The 20,444-nt window shown below is 31.3% G+C and overlaps 1 protein-coding gene across 1 annotated transcript in view; it reads left to right on the forward strand.

Annotated features, from left to right (window-relative positions):
- The window catches only part of LOC108915344 (tyrosine-protein phosphatase Lar-like), a 115,755-nt gene extending 95,930 nt beyond the window's left edge, over positions 1-19,825 (forward strand). The window contains exons 6-9 of the mRNA XM_023455790.1: positions 5,844-5,944; positions 9,978-10,170; positions 13,197-13,484; positions 17,249-19,825. Coding sequence (XP_023311558.1) covers positions 5,844-5,944; positions 9,978-10,170; positions 13,197-13,484; positions 17,249-18,693 — 2,027 coding nt within the window. The 3' untranslated portion in view covers positions 18,694-19,825. The remainder of the gene's footprint in view (positions 1-5,843; positions 5,945-9,977; positions 10,171-13,196; positions 13,485-17,248) is intronic.
- The last annotated feature ends 619 nt before the right edge of the window (positions 19,826-20,444 follow it).

Genomic DNA, 20,444 nt, shown 5'->3' on the forward strand with positions numbered 1-20,444 from the left:
CAAATGTATATACATTTTTTTATTTAGATTTCGTTGTTTATTGAATTATCGTACACTGTAAGTGTCGTTAGACCCTGTGAAATCCATCTAGTTATACCCATACCTAAAGGTACTTATAAATACGCGGAATAATTAGTTTTCAAAAATTGCGAATTATTATTGCAAAAAGCGATGGATGTTGATGAAATTTATGGAAAAGACGGTCAGTTCAAAGACCAACAAGTGTACCAAAGGCTGATGCAATTATCCGTGAAATTGCTGCAGGTACTTGTTAATTAATTTCGTTCGTTTTTTTGCAACTAATTGTCTAATTACTAAACTAAAAAGTTGAAATTAAATTACCCTTTAAAACTAACAAAGTAGGACATGCAAAACAACATTATTAACAAATTATTTCAGGGTCAGGCAAAAGCCGCTCGGGAATTCGCTCTCTTTGCATTAAATAGAGCTTATTTTTACAGTAATTTAAAAAGAAGAGAAATCACCTACACCTCCTTTTCCCAAGATTTTATAACGTTAATTGTTAATTAACTATTGGAAGTATTGAACCGGGATTTTAGAGCCAATTAAAGGTTAAACAATTAAGGGTTAAACTTTTATTTTAAAAAAGTTTTACATTGATAATAATTCATGTAATATATGCGCTAGCAGTAGTTAACGTTAATGAACGGCCAGCACGCGAGAGAGTGGCAAATACGAATATGCAAATAGTGTTGGGGTCACGTCTAGGGGGCGCTAGTTGTATTGTCCTGTCAATGTAAAAATATGTCTAACTTTTTATATTTTACAGTTTTAAATTTTTTAACTAGAAATTGTTCAATTCTAAATAAAAAAGGTTACTTGTTACAAATCGATAAACTCAACTGTTTTCGAGATACAGACATTTTAAGTTTTTGTGGTTCGACGAGAATTAAATTAGAAAATTATTTTTTCTAAAGTAGTAGGCATGGACACAATAAATTGACAGTTGTCACTACAATACCATATTATCTTCTACTCAATTTGATTAGAAAGTAGTTTTTTCCTTGTCGTTATTTTTAAGAGAAGTGAATATCTTAATCTTAATAGATATCTTTTCCGCACTGTTGGATTGGACGCGGTAGAGAAGTACCTTGGCCTGCACGTAGTCCTGTTTTAAATCCGCTGGATTTTTACTTCTGGGGATATCTTAAATCTTTAGTTTACAAAAACATTATTAATGGCCATGAACAACTGTGGACAAACATTCAAGAATCAGTTCATATTATTAAACAACATAGAACTTTATTTAACATTAGACAAAAAAATAAAAGGCCAAGAAAGTGCATTGAAGTCGCTGGTAGTTAATAATTTGTTAAGATATGCATAATAAAATCTGCAATTGCTGTAATGTTTGTCTTAATTCTTAATTCAGGCTTGGTATCTTAAGACCTGCTAATTTTCTAATTGAATTCCCGCCGAATCTCAAAAACTTAAAAGGTTTGTATCTCGAAAAAGGTTTAGTTTATCGATTTGTAACTAGTACACCTTTTTTATTTAGAATTGAACGGGGGTCAATAATTTGCAGTTAAAAAATTCAAAATTGTAAAATACAAAAAGTTATACAGATTTTTACATTGATAGGACAGTATAACTAGCGCCCTCTAGACGTGACCCCAACATTGTTTGCATATTCTTATTTGCCTCCTCAAAAAACGTAAAACTACAAATTTTCAAAACAATCGGTCCATACATACTTAAAATATAGATAAAAAAAGAAAATATTTTTTCAACTTTAACACCCTGTAGAACGAAAAGGAGCAACAATTGATTAAGGCATGTTTGCCTTAATCGTTATACTTCGACGTTAACAATCTGCCAGTAAGCTGTGTACTTTTCCACCCTATAATTGGTTTTGTTAAACTTTTGGAGGGTATGTTCTAAATAAATAAATAATAATTAATATTTTTCTAATATGAGCTGCGCTAAGGTACAAGGTCCTTCAATGTAAATTGGAATCGCTTTTTAAAATTCTCAAACTACAATATTTTAGAGTTCGAGTTTCGAGTCCGAGTACAGTCCCAGACTTTAGCATAACACGGACCTGTTCCGGTTGATCACTCGAATCAGTTACATAGTCCACAGCACAAATACCTATTCCAACGGATCAGTTACAATTTCGGATAGCCATCCCCACCTAAAACTGATTAATCTTTCTTACAAAGGAATTTGAACTATATGGTAACCTCCGACTGTGGTGTTTAATCAAATCCCGTTTTATCATAAACCTCAGTTTAAGAGTTCTAAGCGTTTTATGACATTTATATCATTTGTCTTTTGAGTTGTTTACTGGTTAACCGATTAGTTTATCATACATGATGTTCTTTTAATTTTAAATGTGTTTTAATCTGTTACGACCGTTGAAGTACCTTAAAGTACATGTGATGATGTCTGATATGAAAATTTTGTTAATTTTTGTAGTTGGCTTACTTACGACTTTATGCCTAGGTAAAACTTTTAGTATAATATAAAATATATTTTAATATTTATAAACTAGCAGTGTTTNCTAGTTTATCTGCGGAAAATAAAATTTACAATTATAATTATTAAACTTGTTATTTTAGTTGCAATCAGCCCCTATAAAATGATACGCCACTGCCCATGAGGGAATGTAAACACAACTTCCTCACCCTTCCGATGAACTACTTTGGCTTCAAGCCACATAGGTATAAATTATGTATCTATGTCTTTTCTTGATCTGTGGTGACAACACTGTTTGTGACATTTCTGTCATTTGTCATTTGAGTTGTTTACTAGTTGACTGGTTTGTTTATTGTATTAATAATATGTAGTGTTTGTGATGTTTTTTAAATATTTAATGTGTATTAGAAGAATAAGAATGCGAGTTTAGATACATAGTGCTATTTTTTTAAATGTGTTGTGCCACTTGAAGTACCCTACCTCTGTTATGTGATGATGTCTGTTATGAATATTTTGTTACATTTTTTCGTTGGCTTACTTATGATTTCATGCCTAGGTAAAACGTTTAGAATAATATAAAATATATTTTAATATTTATAAACTAGCAGTGTTTTGATATATTTCTGATATTTTCGTGTAGGTATACCTAAACATTTCTGCAGGCACATAATAGACCGTGAGCTAGCGTACATGGGTGTGGCGTCATCGAAAAATGTCTGGCATTTTGAGGTCTGAAAAAGGTTAGGAAGTTAGTTAATGAAAATAAGGGTTCGAAAATTTGGAAAATTAATTTCCTTTTGCATAAAATAATTAGTTTCTCACTCATATTAAAGTGTCTGGAAGTACCTAACAATTTTCAAATGCCAGACAGTTTTCAATAGCCGAAAGGGTAGTTCATAGGGGTGAAAAATGAATTGAAAAGTTACAAAAATTAATAAAAACTTGTTGTTTTTTTTCTAATTTAAACGATTTATTTTTGTCTGACATTTTGCATTACTATTACTAACTTACCTTTTTCAGACCTCAAAATGCCAGACATTTTTCGATGACGCCACACTCATGTGCGCTAGCTCACGGTCTATAAGAACTTATTTTGAAATTAACTGAATAATTGAGATATCCTAAGTCTAATTGTGTCAATTAATAACATATATTTATTATATACAAATTAATGTAATATATTACTTGATGATATTAACAGTTATTAACACTGTTTTTATTTAAAAATACTTTGTCATATATTTTGGTTTCTATATTAATCTTTTAATTAGAGGTGTTCTGTAAAATTCAAATTCAAATTCGAGTCAAATGCCATAAACTGTAGGTATCTTACGACAATCTGCAAAAATACAAGGTGACCAATTCATTAATACTTGGAAAAAATCAACTAGATAATCATATCTCTAGAAAAAAAAAAAATCTGTACATTTTGAAAAACGAGTAATTCTAGAGTTATTTTAAGTTTATGAAAGTGCTTGTTACTGATAATGTAATTCAAAAAAGTGATATTATATGTATATAATATAGTGTATAGTGTATATAAGTTATTAGTAAAAAAAATCCAAATTGTAAAGTTCTGGTCATAAATAATTTTTAAAATGTACATCATGAGTAATAGCACAAAATTTCATTTAAACGCCCCTATTTTGATCTGCTCCTGCTTGAATCTGGTTCATAGTCTTATAAGAGATAAAACATTTAAATTTACATTTGTTTATCTTTAAACGTTTAATATACAAAAAGTAATATTTTTGATAATTTCTTCTTGAAATCCCTATACCTCGGAAACTAAGCATTTGTGTTTGCATATTTAAGGGAACTGTTTTCTTTAATTTCTATAGTTCTATCAAGCTTAACTCTTACATTTCAGGATACCTTATACATATAAAAGATGCCACAAATATAGCGGATTTTGATGATTTCTTGACTAATTACATCTAATTATACCAGGTGTTTTTTTTTAACCTGAAACTTTCAAATATTTCGAGTAATAAGCACTCTATGCCTATAATCAAAATTTAAACAATTTATATGCAGGGAATACACTAGTGCTAACATTAGCTCCCCCTCCTTTCTGCAGCTGAGTCGGGGGGTAACTTTGAAATCTAAATAGGAACTCCTATTTTTTTATTGCAGATTCGGATTTTGTGGTTAAAAGTACGTGGGATTTGTCTGAATCATTTTTTTTTATCCATGGTACATGGCGCTGTGATTGACAAAATTCAGTCGTTTCGATTTCTCCCACTGAGAACCTATGCATACGATTCTGCAATGTGTTTGCAATAAAAATAAATACTCGAAATTCGTCGCTAAAAAAGGTTATTCATTTTGTAGATTTCGGAAAACTGGGAAATTGTTAGCTGTAGAAATGTTAATGGCTTAAATTTTATTTCTCAAATTTACAATTACCTACTCCTTTTGGGATACTTAGTCAACGCGATTTCCCTCGCTTATGACTTCTTGGAGTGCTTGATTAAATCGGCTTTTAAATTAAGTAATGTATTTGTTTGTATTTTGTTTTAAGAATACCATTTCTTTTGTTAAAAACAATTTTCATAAAATTGTTTTATGTTTTCATTTCGTGATTTTTGTAACTGCAAAATCACAAAATAAACGTACAAGAAAGAAATAACTCATTTTAATCAAGCACTCCGAAGGAAACAGAAAACTACTATGTCCACGTCGCCGTCATTGTATCTGGGTTAAGCTAAATGTAGTTTATTTCCCAGTTATTCGAAATTTGCAAAGGTCTCGCTTTTTTTACATAAAACGTCGTATTTTTTATTGTAAACACATAGCAAAATCTTATACATAGGTTCTCAGTAGGGTAAATGAAATGCCCGAAATGTGGCGAAGGGGAAGACACCCCTGTCCACCTTCTGGGACAATGTGCAGCCTTTGGGAGAATAAGACATAAAGTCTTTGGTGCTGAAGAGCTGCAAGGGGTTGAGGTGAGAGACCTTCCATGGACCAAAATCCTGGCGCTCATCAGGGCGTCGGGTAGGTTCGAGGAGGGTCAGAGGCAGAGAGTGGTTAGACGATGGGACGGCGGGGTAAGCAAAAAGGGCCCACTCGTGGCCTAATTGCCAGGCTGAGGCCGCCCCTTTTACTACTACTATTACTACTACTACTACTACAGGGTAAATGAAAAAAAAAAAAAATTTAGTCATAGAATTCGAATCTGCAATAAAAAATGGACGTTCCTATTTAAGATTTCAAAGTTACCCCCATCCCCATCTACATGGGGTCGGGAAAGAAATTTTAACACTAATGTATTTTCTCCGCGGAGTGATTTTTGGATTACTAATGTTTTTTTCGTAGGGTGCTTATTTCTCGAGATATTTGAAAGTTTCAGATTAAAAAAAAACATCCGTTATAACATAGACTGCTTTTATTTTTATTAGATCTAGGAAGTGCCCCAAGAAATGTTCAAGTACGTCCTCTCAGCTCCAGCACTTTGGTAATAAATTGGGATGAACCAGAAACATCCAATGGTTATGTGCTGGTAAGTAATTTTTACAATAGTAACAACAGTAATTATACAGAAAAAAGTTGTTAGTTTTGATTGCGACATTATATGCAGTTACTTGATAATATGCCTTTTAATTAACTTGACTCATGAACTGTGTCATTTAGTAAAAATTTTCAAGATTAGTAATAATTTTATTAATTATCGTCATGCTACATTTATGAACAATGAACATATTGTGTTAATTTTAACCAAGAAACATCCAGTAAAAGTTTGGCAGTACAATTAAAGGACATCGCCTTTTTTCCTGTTTACATAAATACAGGGTGTTTGGAAAAATTGGTACAAAATTTGAAGGGGTGAAAGTAGAGCCAAACATAGTAACAAAAGTTCCTATAAACATTGGTCCTCCGGAGCACTGTTACTGAGATATGGCCCTCCAAAGGGGTTTTATCATTTGGATATTTTTTAAAATAACTTTCTTTCTGATTAAGGTAACAGAATGAAAATTGTAGGTAATAATTATACCATAAGGGTCTTTAGCTACCATAAGTTTCATCAAAATCGGTTATAAATAAGGATAGTTTCCAAATTTTTTTTATTCCTTTGAATTATCAAGCACACTATTATTTTTTTAATGAATTAGACTTTTTTGAAGAAAAATTGTATCTACTTTTTTTTTCGAATTCTGCATAGTTTAGTCAGAAATAATTACTTTTTAAATAATATATGGCTCAGAATAGTAACTTTTTTACATAGTAGGCGTCTTTTACAGTGACCGTTTCATTGTAATGATATTAATAATTGTCACTTTCGCGTGCTATGTTTTCTTTATTGCTATGTTTCTTTATTTTCTTAGTTGTGATCTTTGTGATCAAATTTGCATTTCATTCGATTTTTTTACAACCATGAACCATCATGCTTTTACTAACCGTGAATATGCCGATACGCATTTTATTTTATGGTTTCTCTGATGGAAATAGTCTGGCGGCTCAAAAAGAGTATCGGCATATTCACGGTTAGTAAAAGCATAATGGTTCATGGCTGTAAAAAGTGAAATGCGAAGTTGAGCACAAAGATCACAACTAATAAGTAGTCCAATTATTATATAAGCCTTTAAATCGAAATTTTGGTCAACTTGCCTGAATTACTTATATAAGTAAGTTAGTTTGGGGAATGTTAAAACAATAAGTGACAGTAATTTTTTGTTCAACCCCTGGCCAAGGGTGAAAAAAGATAAAAACAAAGGGGTTTTTCAAGATAACTCAAAACGGGTAAGGGCTAGAAAAAAAGTTGTAAAGCATACAATTCTACATAAAAATGCAATCTTGACTTTTTCTTGTATTATTAAAATTAACAGAGTTAGACTAGACTAGACTAGAAGTTAAGGGAAGATTTCAGAACTTTAAAAAATCATAACAAGTAGAAAAACGATTGAATTTTGTAATATTTTTTTCAATTTACTCTAAAAAATGTAAAGAGACATATTTTTTTTTATCGGCGGAAAAACATATTTACGGGGTGAAATACACCCTCAAAGTTCGCCCCCAAAACAGTTTTTTCAAAATATCTGGGGTTCTAATCAATATTTTAAAATTAAACAAAATGGAAATTACTTATGATAAAAAACAAATATTTCACAAGTTATTCTGTGTTTGGGGGTTGCTACTTTTATTTTTTATTTCAGAAAAACTAAATTTTTTATTTATAAAAAAAATCATATTTACTCAAAAAGATTTAAAAATATGATTTATGTAAACAAATTGACAAAATTAAATTGACCTGTTTCGAGGTTTTCATTAAAATCTGTGTTTAGGGGGGTGAACAACAAATTTGAAATTGTTATAACTTTCTTATTAAAAATTAAAATATATTTGAAAAGACAGGATACATTTTTTAGAGTAGATCGAAAAAAAAATTACAAAATTCATTCATTTTTCTGCTTATGATTTTTTTAAATTTCCCTTAACTTCTAGCCTCCCTAGCTCTGTTAATTTGTTGTTATAACATTCCCCAAACTAACTCATATCAAAAATTCAGGCAAGCTGACCAAAATTTCGATTTAAAGGCTTATTTAATTGGACTATAAGAAAATAAAGAAACATAAGAATTTAAATCATAGCACGCGAAAGTGACAATTATTAGTATCATTACAATGAAACTGTCACTATGAAAGATGCCCACTATGTGAAAATGTTTAAAAAAAGTTACTGTCCTGAGCATTATTTAAAAAATAATTATTTCTGACTAAACTACGCAGAATTAGAAAAAAAAGTAGATACATTTTTTCTTCAAAAAAATCTAATTCATTAAAAAATAATATTATTTGCTTGATAATTCAAAGAAATAAAAAAAAATCGAAACATTTCTGTTAAGAGTAGTTACAAAACTATCCTCATTTATAACCGATTTTGATGAAACTTATGGTAGTTAAAGACTCTTATGGTATAATTATTACCTACAATTTTCATTCCGTTATCTTAATCAGAAAGAAAGTTATTTTAAAAAATATCCAAATGATAAGACCCCTTTGGAGGGCCATATCTCAGTAACGCTGCTCCGGAGGACCAATGTTTATAGGAACTTTTTTTACTACATTTGGCTCTACTTTCACCCCCTTAAATTTTGTACAAACTTTTCCAAACACCCTGTATATATTTGCCATATAATTAGTGATCAACCTTCTGTAATAAAGGATAGAATAAAAAAATACCCAATTATAATTTCAAAGTAACAAACATATTCATCAATTCAAATAATAATAATAAGGTTAATAGGTCAAACCAAAATAGCACCTTATTTACAGTTCGTTACTGATTTTCATAATCCAGAATACACAATTGATTAAAATTATTTAAAATATAAAGCCACTAATTTAATATGCCTGTTATTTTATTTTTCTCCAAGTCCAAATTCCTACAGAAATCCATACAAAACTAAAGAAATACAGTCCACAGCTGCTGTGACGTCAGAGTCGCTCCAGATATCTACATGAAGATATTCTTATTTTTTACCTAAAACATAGGGCGACTAAGAACATCTTGAACAGTCGTTGTTTTCTTACTCAATTTCTTTTGTTTTTTCTAGGTGTTTTTTGAACCACTTTACTGTAAAAAAAATATACCTACTTGTAGGTTATCGCTAAAGTACACAGTTCCTGACAAAAAATATTTTTAATTTTCTGCTGCAGTTATCAGGTTATCACTTATAGACAAACAAGTATTTGAAAGTTTTTTAATCTTTTTAAAATTTACTACCCCAACTCAGAGGGTAACACCCTCTAAGATATGGTCCTGTGCATGTGGATATAGTTTTGTCATACTAAACTCAGATAACTATATCAATAGACTGTGACTTTTTAATAGAAGTAAATTAGTTTGAATTATTAAAAATATGAATTCAGCTTCAAATTTAACAGACAGTAACGGTTAATTAGAACCATTAAATACTCGACTGCCTATGTCTAATATATCCAGCAGAAAATTAATATCGATTTTTCTCAGGAACTAAGTATTTTCACGATATACAGTACAGTAAATAAAGTAACATTACAAAAAGCACAAACATTTTCTCAAAATCAAATGAACAAAAAGTTCAACAAAAAAAAAACAAATCACTTTTTATCATCTTCTTAGCAATCTATATGTTTTAGATAAAAATAAGCTTACATTCATATTAGGCTGTACCAAAAACTTCTTTGCCCAAAGTTTCAAATAAATACCTTAAACAGGTAACAGTTAACATATAAAAAATAAATAAAAACATTCTAAGAAGGGCTGTAGCTTTTTAAGGAAGCATTTTGGTCTGAGTATATTTGCTTAATTACTTTATTTTGGTCTGAGGAGGTTTTGGTTACATTTTTTACACCTAATTATGACTCATCCTATATATTCACATAAAATCAAAAGATAAAAAACTCTGGTGGATGTTTTAGAATTTAATTTGTAATTTATTATATACAATATGGTTATAATACGAAATAATATTTTTTAAATATTTTTCCAAATACTTCTTGGACCAATGAGCAACATTGTAACAGTTACAAATTAACTTATACATTATTTTTTAGACTTACAAAGTGTATTACACAACAAATTCTGAACTGCCAATAACGCAATGGGAATCAAAAATGGTGGCTAACAATGGGTTAACAACAATTAGTGAGCTTATTCCTCACACAATCTACACAATTAAAGTTCAAGCATGCACATCTGTAGGGCATGGTTCCCTTAGTTTACCAGTTGATGTTAAAACACAACTAGGTTTGTATTTAGTCAGTCCTTTTATTAACATTTATAAGGTTTATAATCATATATATATATGCTCTGTAAGTTAACATTTACTAAGAGAAAAGTGGTTCAAATATTACAGTTACGGCTGTTTTTTTTTCATCAAAGTGAATCAATTAAATAATCTCAAAAAATTTTCGAATCAGTTCTTTCCATACTTTTAGATAGTATTCCAGCATACTATCCAAGAATTGTAGTGGTCTAACTTACCTGGGTGTCCCTGAAAAAGATGGACAACGCTTGACCACAGGTTCCTTGGATGAAAACAAGACTATTTAGCCTAACTTACCTATATACAATACACGTCTACTGAGATATAGCCTTCTAAATATAGAACAGCTAACCTAGATGTTTTCAAATAATTTGAAAACTATTTTTCTTAGAAACTTCAAATTTGGTGCACATATTATTTTATATAAGGGCAATGTAAATATAGACTTTGGTGAGAATACATATACAGGATGTTCTCTTTCTAGTGCCTGCGCGCCACTGGCTATCCCATAACTTTTTTGTATATACGCCAATGACGACAGAATTTATATTTTTAAATATAAGCACTATTTCAGAAGATTTTTTGCCTCTTACAAAATTTTGATATCGTTTATGGATTTCGAGTAAAATTGGCATTTTTACACATTAAATAATATAAAATCAGTTTAAGATATTCTAGTACGAGGTGCCATATAACAGAGAAACAAATTCATAACAATAATTAAAATGTTCTGTGTCAAGCTAGCTGTGATTTAATTTTAGCTTACTTTGTTTTTTATTGCAATTTATACTTTTGCTGAACAAACTGATATGTTAGTAATTTTGGGTTATTTTGAAAGAAATTGTTGTGCTACTGTTCGAACATATGCTGAAAGATTTCCTAATCGAAGAATACAAAACATTTGCTAATGCGGAGAGACGCCTTCGGGAAACAGGACGTTTTTTACCTGTAACATTAAATCCTGGATAATAATGTACGGCCGGAATTATTCAGCTGGAGGAACAAATTTTGGAAAGGGTCGCAGAAATTCCTCAAGTAAATAAAAGGCGTTTAGCGGCAGAGGTTGGCTTTCAAAAAGTTCCTTTAATAGAGTATTAAAAGACCAGTTATTACAGGTTACAGGTATTACAGGGTACAGGTAGGTATTACAGGTTATTAAAGGTCTAACAGGTGGATAGGTAGAGGAAATAATGCCCATTTAAAATGGCCACCTCGATCCCTGGACCTAAACCCATGTAATTATTTCATTTGGGGAGCGTTGAGGACCACAGTTTAAAATAATTTTTCAGTAAATACAGAAAACGAATATAGGAAAGAATACAACATGAAATTAATGTTATGAGAGGTAATGCACAATTATTGGATAATTTCTAATTTTCGAAGAACTAATGTTTGCGTTTAAGAACAAGAAAGTAACTTTGAGCATTTACTGTAATATTATTTTAATGTGATTACAAATATCAGTTTATTTAAAATGTGAATGTTGACTTTCTTACATTATTAGTTGCTATTGTTTATTTAAAATATTAGTGTAGATTTGTATTTTATTGATTGATAATACTAATATCAAAAATGTGTAGTTCTTTTTTTTAATGTGACGTTTTTTCATTATTATTCCCTGCTTTGAGGCTGCATGAGGTTATAAATAATTTTTTATAAAGCGGAATTTTTGCCTATATTTAATGTATAACAAATGTGAATATTACTCGAAATCCATAAACGATATCGAAATTTTGTAAGAGCAAAAAAATCTTCTAAAATAGTGCTTATTTTTTAAAATATAAATTCTGTCGTCATTGGCATACACATAAAAAAGTTACGGAATAGCCAGCGGCGCACAGGCACTAAAAATAGAACATCCTGTATATGTATTCTCTCCAAATTCTATATTTACCTTGCCCTTATATAAAAAAATAAGTGTACCAAATTTGAAGTTTCTAAGAAAAATAGTTTTCAAATTATTTGAAAGAAATAGGTTATCTATTCTATATTTAAAAGGCTATATCTCAGTAGGCGTGCACTTTTGTATATAGGTAAGTTAGGCTAAATAGTCTTATTTTCATCCAAGGAACCTGTGGTCAAACGTTGTCCATCCTTTTCAGGGACACCCTGTATAAAAGTGCACGCCTACTGAGATATAGCTAAATATAAAACAGATAACCAAGTTTTTTTCAAATAATTTGAAAACTATTTATCTTAGAAACATATGTAAAACAAGTAATTTTTCCATTTTTCTTATTTTTTAAATATATTTTCTTTTAATAATAGCAAGTTTTGTTGTCTAAAAGAATTATTCTACCTCAAGGAAAAATAAAGGCTGCAGATTTGTTAAAACAGGTTTTATTGAAACAATATGAATTACATATTTACAACGTATATCAAGAATATTTCCTGGCATTTAGAGGCATTTTCTGGTATTTCTGGCATTTCGGGGACATTACGGTGGTATTTCGGAAATTTTTTTTCATACCGAGGATTGTGGAATTTCGGCATTTTAATTTCGTGCTTTTTCTCGGGGAATGCATTTTGATGTACAAAATCTAGACAGCGAAACATCCCTCGGTTATACCTCAGTATGCGTGCATTTTTGTATATAAGTAGGTTAGACTAAATAGTCTTATTTTCATCCGAGGAACCTGTGGTCAAGCATTGTCCATACTTTTCAGGGACACTCTATATATTTCTTTAAAAAAACTACTAATCCTTGCAGGACAGTCATTATTATTTGTTAATTATTGAGTTGAAATTACATCATGAAAAATACCCAAAAAAAGAAAAACTAAATACGTTCTTTGTGTTGCAAACAATTTGTATAAATTTTGATGCCATTGTTATACTTAGTGTTTGATAAAAATTTTAAAACTAAATTTACATTACTATACATTTTTTTTTCTTCAATTAACTGGAAAATTATGTAAGAGTTAATTAACTAAATAAGTAAATAGATATTTATGATCTCTCCTTTAAATATAAAAATTGGTTTCTAACATTCTTCTATAACTTTCAGGTGTACCAAAACAGCCTAGTAATTTGCGTACCTCAGATATTGGAGAAACTTCATTGGCATTACAATGGAGTAAACCAACATACTTGGCAGAAAGCATAGTCAGTTATGAACTGTACTGGAATGATACCAATGCTAAACAAAAACATCATAGACGTATACCCATATCAGAGACATACACTTTAACAGGACTATATCCAGATACAATTTATTATGTTTGGTTAGCCGCTAGGTCCCAAAGAGGTGAAGGTGCTACTACTCCACCGATTCCCGTGAAAACGAAGCAGTATGGTAAGATGTGGTATTAATTATCATATGGAAAAACCTAACACATACATGTGTCGACATTGAATGTAATAATATACAGGGTGGAGACTGGAACTGAATAATTTTTCAAAAAATTCCCGTGACATGTCAATGTTTGAATGTATTTCAAGCAATATGCAAAATGTAGCCCTTTAAGGAGGGCGAAAACCAAATGCAACAATATGGCGCGTGACCTCTCACTGGAAAGGTGACAGAAAGACCAATTCTGACTACTGCTCAAATTTATTATTTTTCAAGAGATGGAGGGTTGCAACATTAAAATGTAATTGTTAAGTTTATTACTTTTCAACGCAACAATTGCTCAAAACATGCACCATATCGTCGTTGCGCCTCCAAAAACCGCTATGTGCAATTTTTGGCCAAAATGAGATATGTGTCTTAATATAAAGAGTGAATCAAACTCCGTCAATTGAAAATCAGCTATATGTGAAAATACTAAGCATTTTGTTACAAAAGAACCAAAATATAAATCACCCTATGTGTACATCCAAAAAGTGTGTCGTCGAGAGGCGCTATGTGAAGAAAATAATCATTTCCTGCACTTAGCGTTTTTTGGCCCATTTGAATTGCGCGCCGTAACTCTCTATGTGCAAGCATAATACACATAGCGGATTTCTACTTATTCAGAATGGCTGTTTTCTGATATTTTCGTCCGCATAGCTTGTTTGGTTCAGTGATCGTCATTATTTTTTCAATTAATAATCTAGTTTTTAATGAGGTAAGAACACTGTATTACGATTGTATGACTATATTTGACTTAGAGAATAATTAATCCTTTATGAATAAGTAATATAGACAAATTTCGTATTTCTTTTGTAAGGTTAGCGCGGGAAATCGCGAATAAATAGACATAGGCGTAGTTCAAGATTTGAAGTATTTTTTATAGAAAATGGTTTATGGCTTTCGCGTATACTAATAGAAAATAATTCGTAGCATGCTTGTAAAATTAACGGATAATCTTGAGTTAACAAAATAGGTATTTCTAATATTTTAAAAATACAAGATTATTTCTAACTGATAGGGGTATTCTTTGTTATTTTTAGTTGCAAAATGGAGAAAAACAAGTCAAGAGCACGTTATATTGTCAACTTAGCCTTGAAAAATAAAATTTAAACTTCATTAAGCCCAAATTATGATATAAACAAAAAAAATGTATTTTTCTCAAACACGCTTGTGAAAAAAAATATTCACACAAATGAACAAAAATCTATGTTCTCTCCTCAAAATTTGAGTGTTATAAATGTCACAACGAAACACTAAATAATAATCTCAATAATTTAGACCTGGATATTGAATTACAAACATTTGCAGAAAATTTTGAAAATAGTAAATATTCTAATCTCACCGCTGAGGGGTCACATTGGTTTGCTGAAACTTTTGAGCAAAGTACTATATTTTCCCTCGTGAAATTAATCCAGATATACCGAATGAAAGAATTTGCTTCCAACAAGATAGCGCTCCCCCACATTTTGGTATTGATGTTCGAAGATACTTAGATGAAATGTTTCCAAATCGCTGGATTGGTAGATGGGGTACAGTTGAATGGCCGCCAAGATCCCCCGACTTAACACCCCTGGATTATTTTCTTTGGGGATATTTGAAAGAAAGAGTCTACCAGGACAGATCGGATAATATTGAGAATTTAAAGAACAAGATTAGGGCGGAGATGCATAATTTACCAGCTGAAGTCATTCAGAATGCTGTGGACAGCTTTTACTATTGTCTTGGAGAATGCCAAATAGTGAATGAAGGACATTTTTAGCATTTGCGACATTGAGTGTATTTTTGTATATTATCTAGTTGTTTCAATTTCTAAATGAAAAAAAACATGTTATTGAAAGAATTAAACTTGTTTATTTGGTATGGCTGGATTCGGTTTTCTATAAGCTTTTCAACGAGCTCCCTCATGCCTTATGTTTCCATTTGAAAAAAAAGTAGGGGTAGCTGGGGGTTAGGGGGTTAAGTAATTATGAAAATATGGCGTCTAAAAACAAAAGCCTGTCATAGCAACTATATTAAAATTAAGATTCCTAGGCACCTCTGATCTATGCATTGACTGATTATATCGTTTTCCATTTATGCATCGTTCAGATGACATTTTTACATTAAACATTTAATATCTCAAAAACTCCGAACTTTGGGTATAGGGAAGTGTACATAAAAATTATTCGAAATTGCTTGTAGAATACGAATTCTCAATTAGTTGTAGGGCATTCCATTAAAATTATTGCAGTTACTTGCTATTAAAGATGACTTCCGGTATTTTCCGGATGTGCTGGAAGTGCGACACTTTTATGATATCAGACTTTAGTACTTCTAAAATAAGTTAAAGATACCATATGACTTTGTCCATTTCTTCGTTTGTTTTCTTTCAAAAGGATTTTATAAATGACACATTTGACATTTTAAAGTGCGATTTTCTCGGAAACTATCAAAGATAGGTATAGGACATAATACATATTTTAGTGTTAGTTTCTTCAGCAGAATTGAAAACAAAAATAATAAACAGGGTGTTCCATATGAAATAACAAAGGTTAGGGCATTTCCGGTCAAACAGGAAGTGACGGTCAATTATTTTTATGATCAAATTCAATCATGTGCATGCCCAAAATTTGAAATCGATATCTTTTTTCGCTACATATATTCAAGCTTTCGAGACCTTTTCACTTAATTATTAATTTATTTAAATCAGACCTTATATATGTTATGAAATAATACACTGCGTTTCAGAAGTAACGCAAAAAAATCGTATTTTATTTTATGTTGAATTTTCACAAAAACGTTAAAACACGTCAATTAGTAGGTATATAGGAATTGTTGTTTTATCACGTTGCTTAAACCTTTTTTGCACTGTTTCATAAATCTACGACGTCATCGACATTTTTTTTAAATAGCACCACGTAATTTTGTAGCCTAGCCCTTTTGAAGGGAAATGAGTCGATATAGGGTTTCGCCTACTTTACTTTGACAGGTGTGGAAAAAAAAGAGACAAGTGTATTATTTAATTTAATGTAAAGAATGCGAATGAGTTTCTCAAAAAAATCTGGTGAACTTAAGGATTTTTATTAAACAATTTTATGTAACTTAAAGAAGATGTTCAAAGTCCGTTAACAGTTAGGCAATGAGCAAGTCGATGTTTAAATTCATCCGTGGTATTTTGATTGCCTCTGGTGGTATCTGATTAATTTCTTCTTTTATGCGCACTTTTAAGCTCTCGATGATGTCCGGTCTATCAACGTAAACTCTGCTTTTTAAATAGCCCCACAAGAAATAATCTAAAGGAGTTAAATCGGGTGAACGTGGTGGCCACTCAATGGGACTTACCTATCCACCTATTTGGAAAAATTTCATGCAAGTAATTCCTTATAATAATCCCGAAATGAGGAGGGGCCCCATCCTGTTGAAACCAAATACTATCTGTTGGAACATCATTATCTATGTAATTTTTCGCACTTGTCAAAGTAAAGTAGGCCAAATTCTATATCGACACATTTCCCTTCAAAAGGGCTATCCTTTTGCTTAAAAAATGGGTGTTATTTTAAAAAATGTCGATGACGTCATAGATTTATGAAACATAGCGCAAAAAAGTTTAAGCAACGTGACAAAACGACAATTCCTATATATTATATGACGTTTAGCGTTTGTGCAAACGCAACACAAAATAAAATACGAATTTTTTTAGTTACTGCATATTATTTCCCATATCAGTAATTTTTATATTATTTCAGATTCACATGTCACAAACTCCAGAATAAATAACCTAGAACGAGGTGTAGAATGTGAATTTAGTCAAAATAACATAGGAGTGAGTCAAGAGGCTATAAAATGTATGCACACCCCAGAAGGTCCCCCTACGGGGCCTCCAACAAATTTTACTTACTATTTCCAAACATCTGATGTTGTCTGTATATCATGGTCACCACCAACACGTGAGCACAGAAATGGGCAAATATCGAAATACGATATTCAGTTTCAAAAAAAATCAAATCACAATAATATAATTGTTCGTAATGTAACCTATCCAAAGGCAGTTTTTACAAACCTCGAAGAAAATACCGAATATGTGTTTCATGTCAGAGCATGTACTAGCCAAGGTGTTGGGCCTAGTAGTGAAGAAATTTCAATTCAAACAATGAGAGATATCGGAAGAGCTCCAATGTCTGTTAAGGCAGTTGCAACATCAGATTCAAGTGTTGAAGTTTCGTGGGACGCAATTCGTACAAGAGGAAAAGTTATTGGTTACAAAATTTTTTATACAATAACTGCAGCAGAAGATTTAGATGAATGGCAACAAAAATCTGTAGGACTGACAGAATCGGCAAACATAGTTAATTTGGAAAAGTCTGCCCAATATGTTATAGCGGTTGCAGCTAAAATGAAAAATGGTTTAGGACGATTATCTGGAAAAGTAACAGTGAAAGTTAAACCTGAAGATGTGCCACTCAATTTGTGGGCACATGAAGTTACTACACATTCGATGACGTTGTCTTGGTCACCACCAATAAGATTAAACCCAGTGAAATACAAAATATCATTTGATGCTGTAAAAGAATTTGTTGATTCACAGGGTATAACTCAAACGCACATTATACCTAAGGTAGAAATTAAACTAAATGGTGATGTAAGATCCCATACTATTAATGAATTATCACCGTTTACAACATACAATGTTAATGTCAGTGCAATACCGACCGATAATTCATATCGGCCACCAACAACAATAACTGTTACTACACAAATGGCTGCACCTCAACCCATGGTAAAACCAGATTTTTATGGTGTTGTTAACGGTGAAAAGATTCAAGTTATTTTACCTCAAGCATCCGAAGAATATGGCCCAATTAGTCATTACTATTTAGTTGTAGTCCCTGAAGGTAAATTGACGGTTCAAAAAAATCCTGATCAATTTCTAACAGATGAATTAATTAGTAACGTGGAAAAAAATCCACAAAATTCCAGTTTACCGTATATAGCAGCTAAATTTCATGAAAACAATATTCCATATACATACCATTTAGGAACAGGTGAAAGAAACGACGGTTTTGTAAATTATAGACTCGAACATGGTAAAAGATATAAAATATTTGTTCGGTCGTTTATAAATACAGCTCAAAAACATATATATACCAGTAGCCCATTTTCAGAATTTTTATCTTTAGACATAGGTACGTGAAGTTTCCCCAGGTGATCCACTCCGACGCGTCGACCTGATCCCGATATATCTACAGGCAATGATGTTAAATTAAGCTCACAACAAAGAGAAGCAGGCAAGAGATATATGTTGCTTTCATACAAGGAAACTACCTTTTCAAAGTAAGACATTTTAGGATCCTTTAAACTTTTATTATCAAAGGTATTTTATATTGGACTTGATCAGTGTTAGTTCATAATTATTTATAAAATCAGTTGCAAAGGGAGAAAATAAATCATGAATTACGTTCACAACTAAAACCAATAAAACGTGGTGTACTACAAGGTAGCACCTTGGGACTAATTTTGTTTTGTATTTTTACATTTGATTTACCAATTTGTATTGTAAACGCTCACACATTCATAATATTTATATTGGAACAAACTGTTATTGTATAAATCAACATGTCAAATGTAAATGCCAGGGATCGTTTTCATATACCGTTCCTACTTTTTTGAATAATGTTTTAGATACAATAACTTCGTAGAATGACTAATAAAACAATAACGTTTAGGGAAAGTTTGACGTTATTCATTTACATATTGTTACATTGATTGCAATGCTTTAACATTTCGATGCCCTATTTGTAGAACGATTTATCTTTGCCCTGTTTTGGCAATCACTTCTTCATTGGAACCAAATCTCTTTCCCTGGAGCATTTTTAGGTCTACAAACAGATAGTAGACGCTGGGAGCCAGTTCCTGAGAACACGGTAGATGGGGAAGCAATTCAAAGGGTAATTCGTGCCATTTTGCAATTGTTGCTTTATTAATACACAAAACTCAGATTTTTCTATTGCTTTCAAAATTACAACAGTGGCGTCACTGTAACGCATCATTTGAAGTAAAGTATACATTTGTTAATAGTGGCGCCATCTATATGTGATCCTAATAACTTATTGAGTGATGTCAATTACTAAATCTACAAGGAAACACATTATTTCTGATCTTTGGCCGTTTTAAATGGAAAATATTAAACAACTAAATTTAAACTCTATACATGTGCTTCCCAGTAGATACAAAATATTACGTCAATTATTTCGAATCCTTACCTAGTTTCACAAGATAAATATTTAACACTAGCAACCCGCCCCTGCTTCGCACGGACAAATATAAAATAGCCTATGTCCGAGGATATCTAGCTTTCGGTAAAATTGGTTGAGTACGTAGTTTCTGAGATAAATCGTAACAAACAAAAACTCAATCATCTTTCATCTAATGCGACCCTAATATTAATTTTAAAATAATTCACGATATATCTATACCTAACGACAACATACGAACTCAAAACTAAAAATGCAAAACATTTAAATTTAAAATAATATAGGTAACTACCAACAATGTGAAAACAAACAAATTAAATTAAAGTACCTATGTTCAGGACTATCAATTTTAATTAATAAGTAAGTAGTTAGGTATCTAACTACCTAAGGAAAACAAACACGAAACAAAAATGCGACTATGAAGTTTTAAATGATTCACAATAAGAAAAAAACAAATTATTAAAACTCAATGAAATAAAAGTATATTTGCAAGTATCTATGTATGTTCCGACTACCTAAAGACAACAAATACAAAACAAAAATGTGACATTAAAATATCGAACGCAATTATAACTTTCCAACAACACCCAGAAAGAAAACACAGTCGTCAGTCGTCACCTCCATTCGCTCCAAGTCAGTTTATTAAAGGATTACGCGCGCGTTATCGTTCGGCTTATTAGCTAAACAGTAG

This window comes from Anoplophora glabripennis, unplaced genomic scaffold (genome assembly GCF_000390285.2).
Source record: "Anoplophora glabripennis isolate ALB-LARVAE unplaced genomic scaffold, Agla_2.0 scaffold922, whole genome shotgun sequence".
Classification (NCBI taxonomy): domain Eukaryota; kingdom Metazoa; phylum Arthropoda; class Insecta; order Coleoptera; family Cerambycidae; genus Anoplophora; species Anoplophora glabripennis.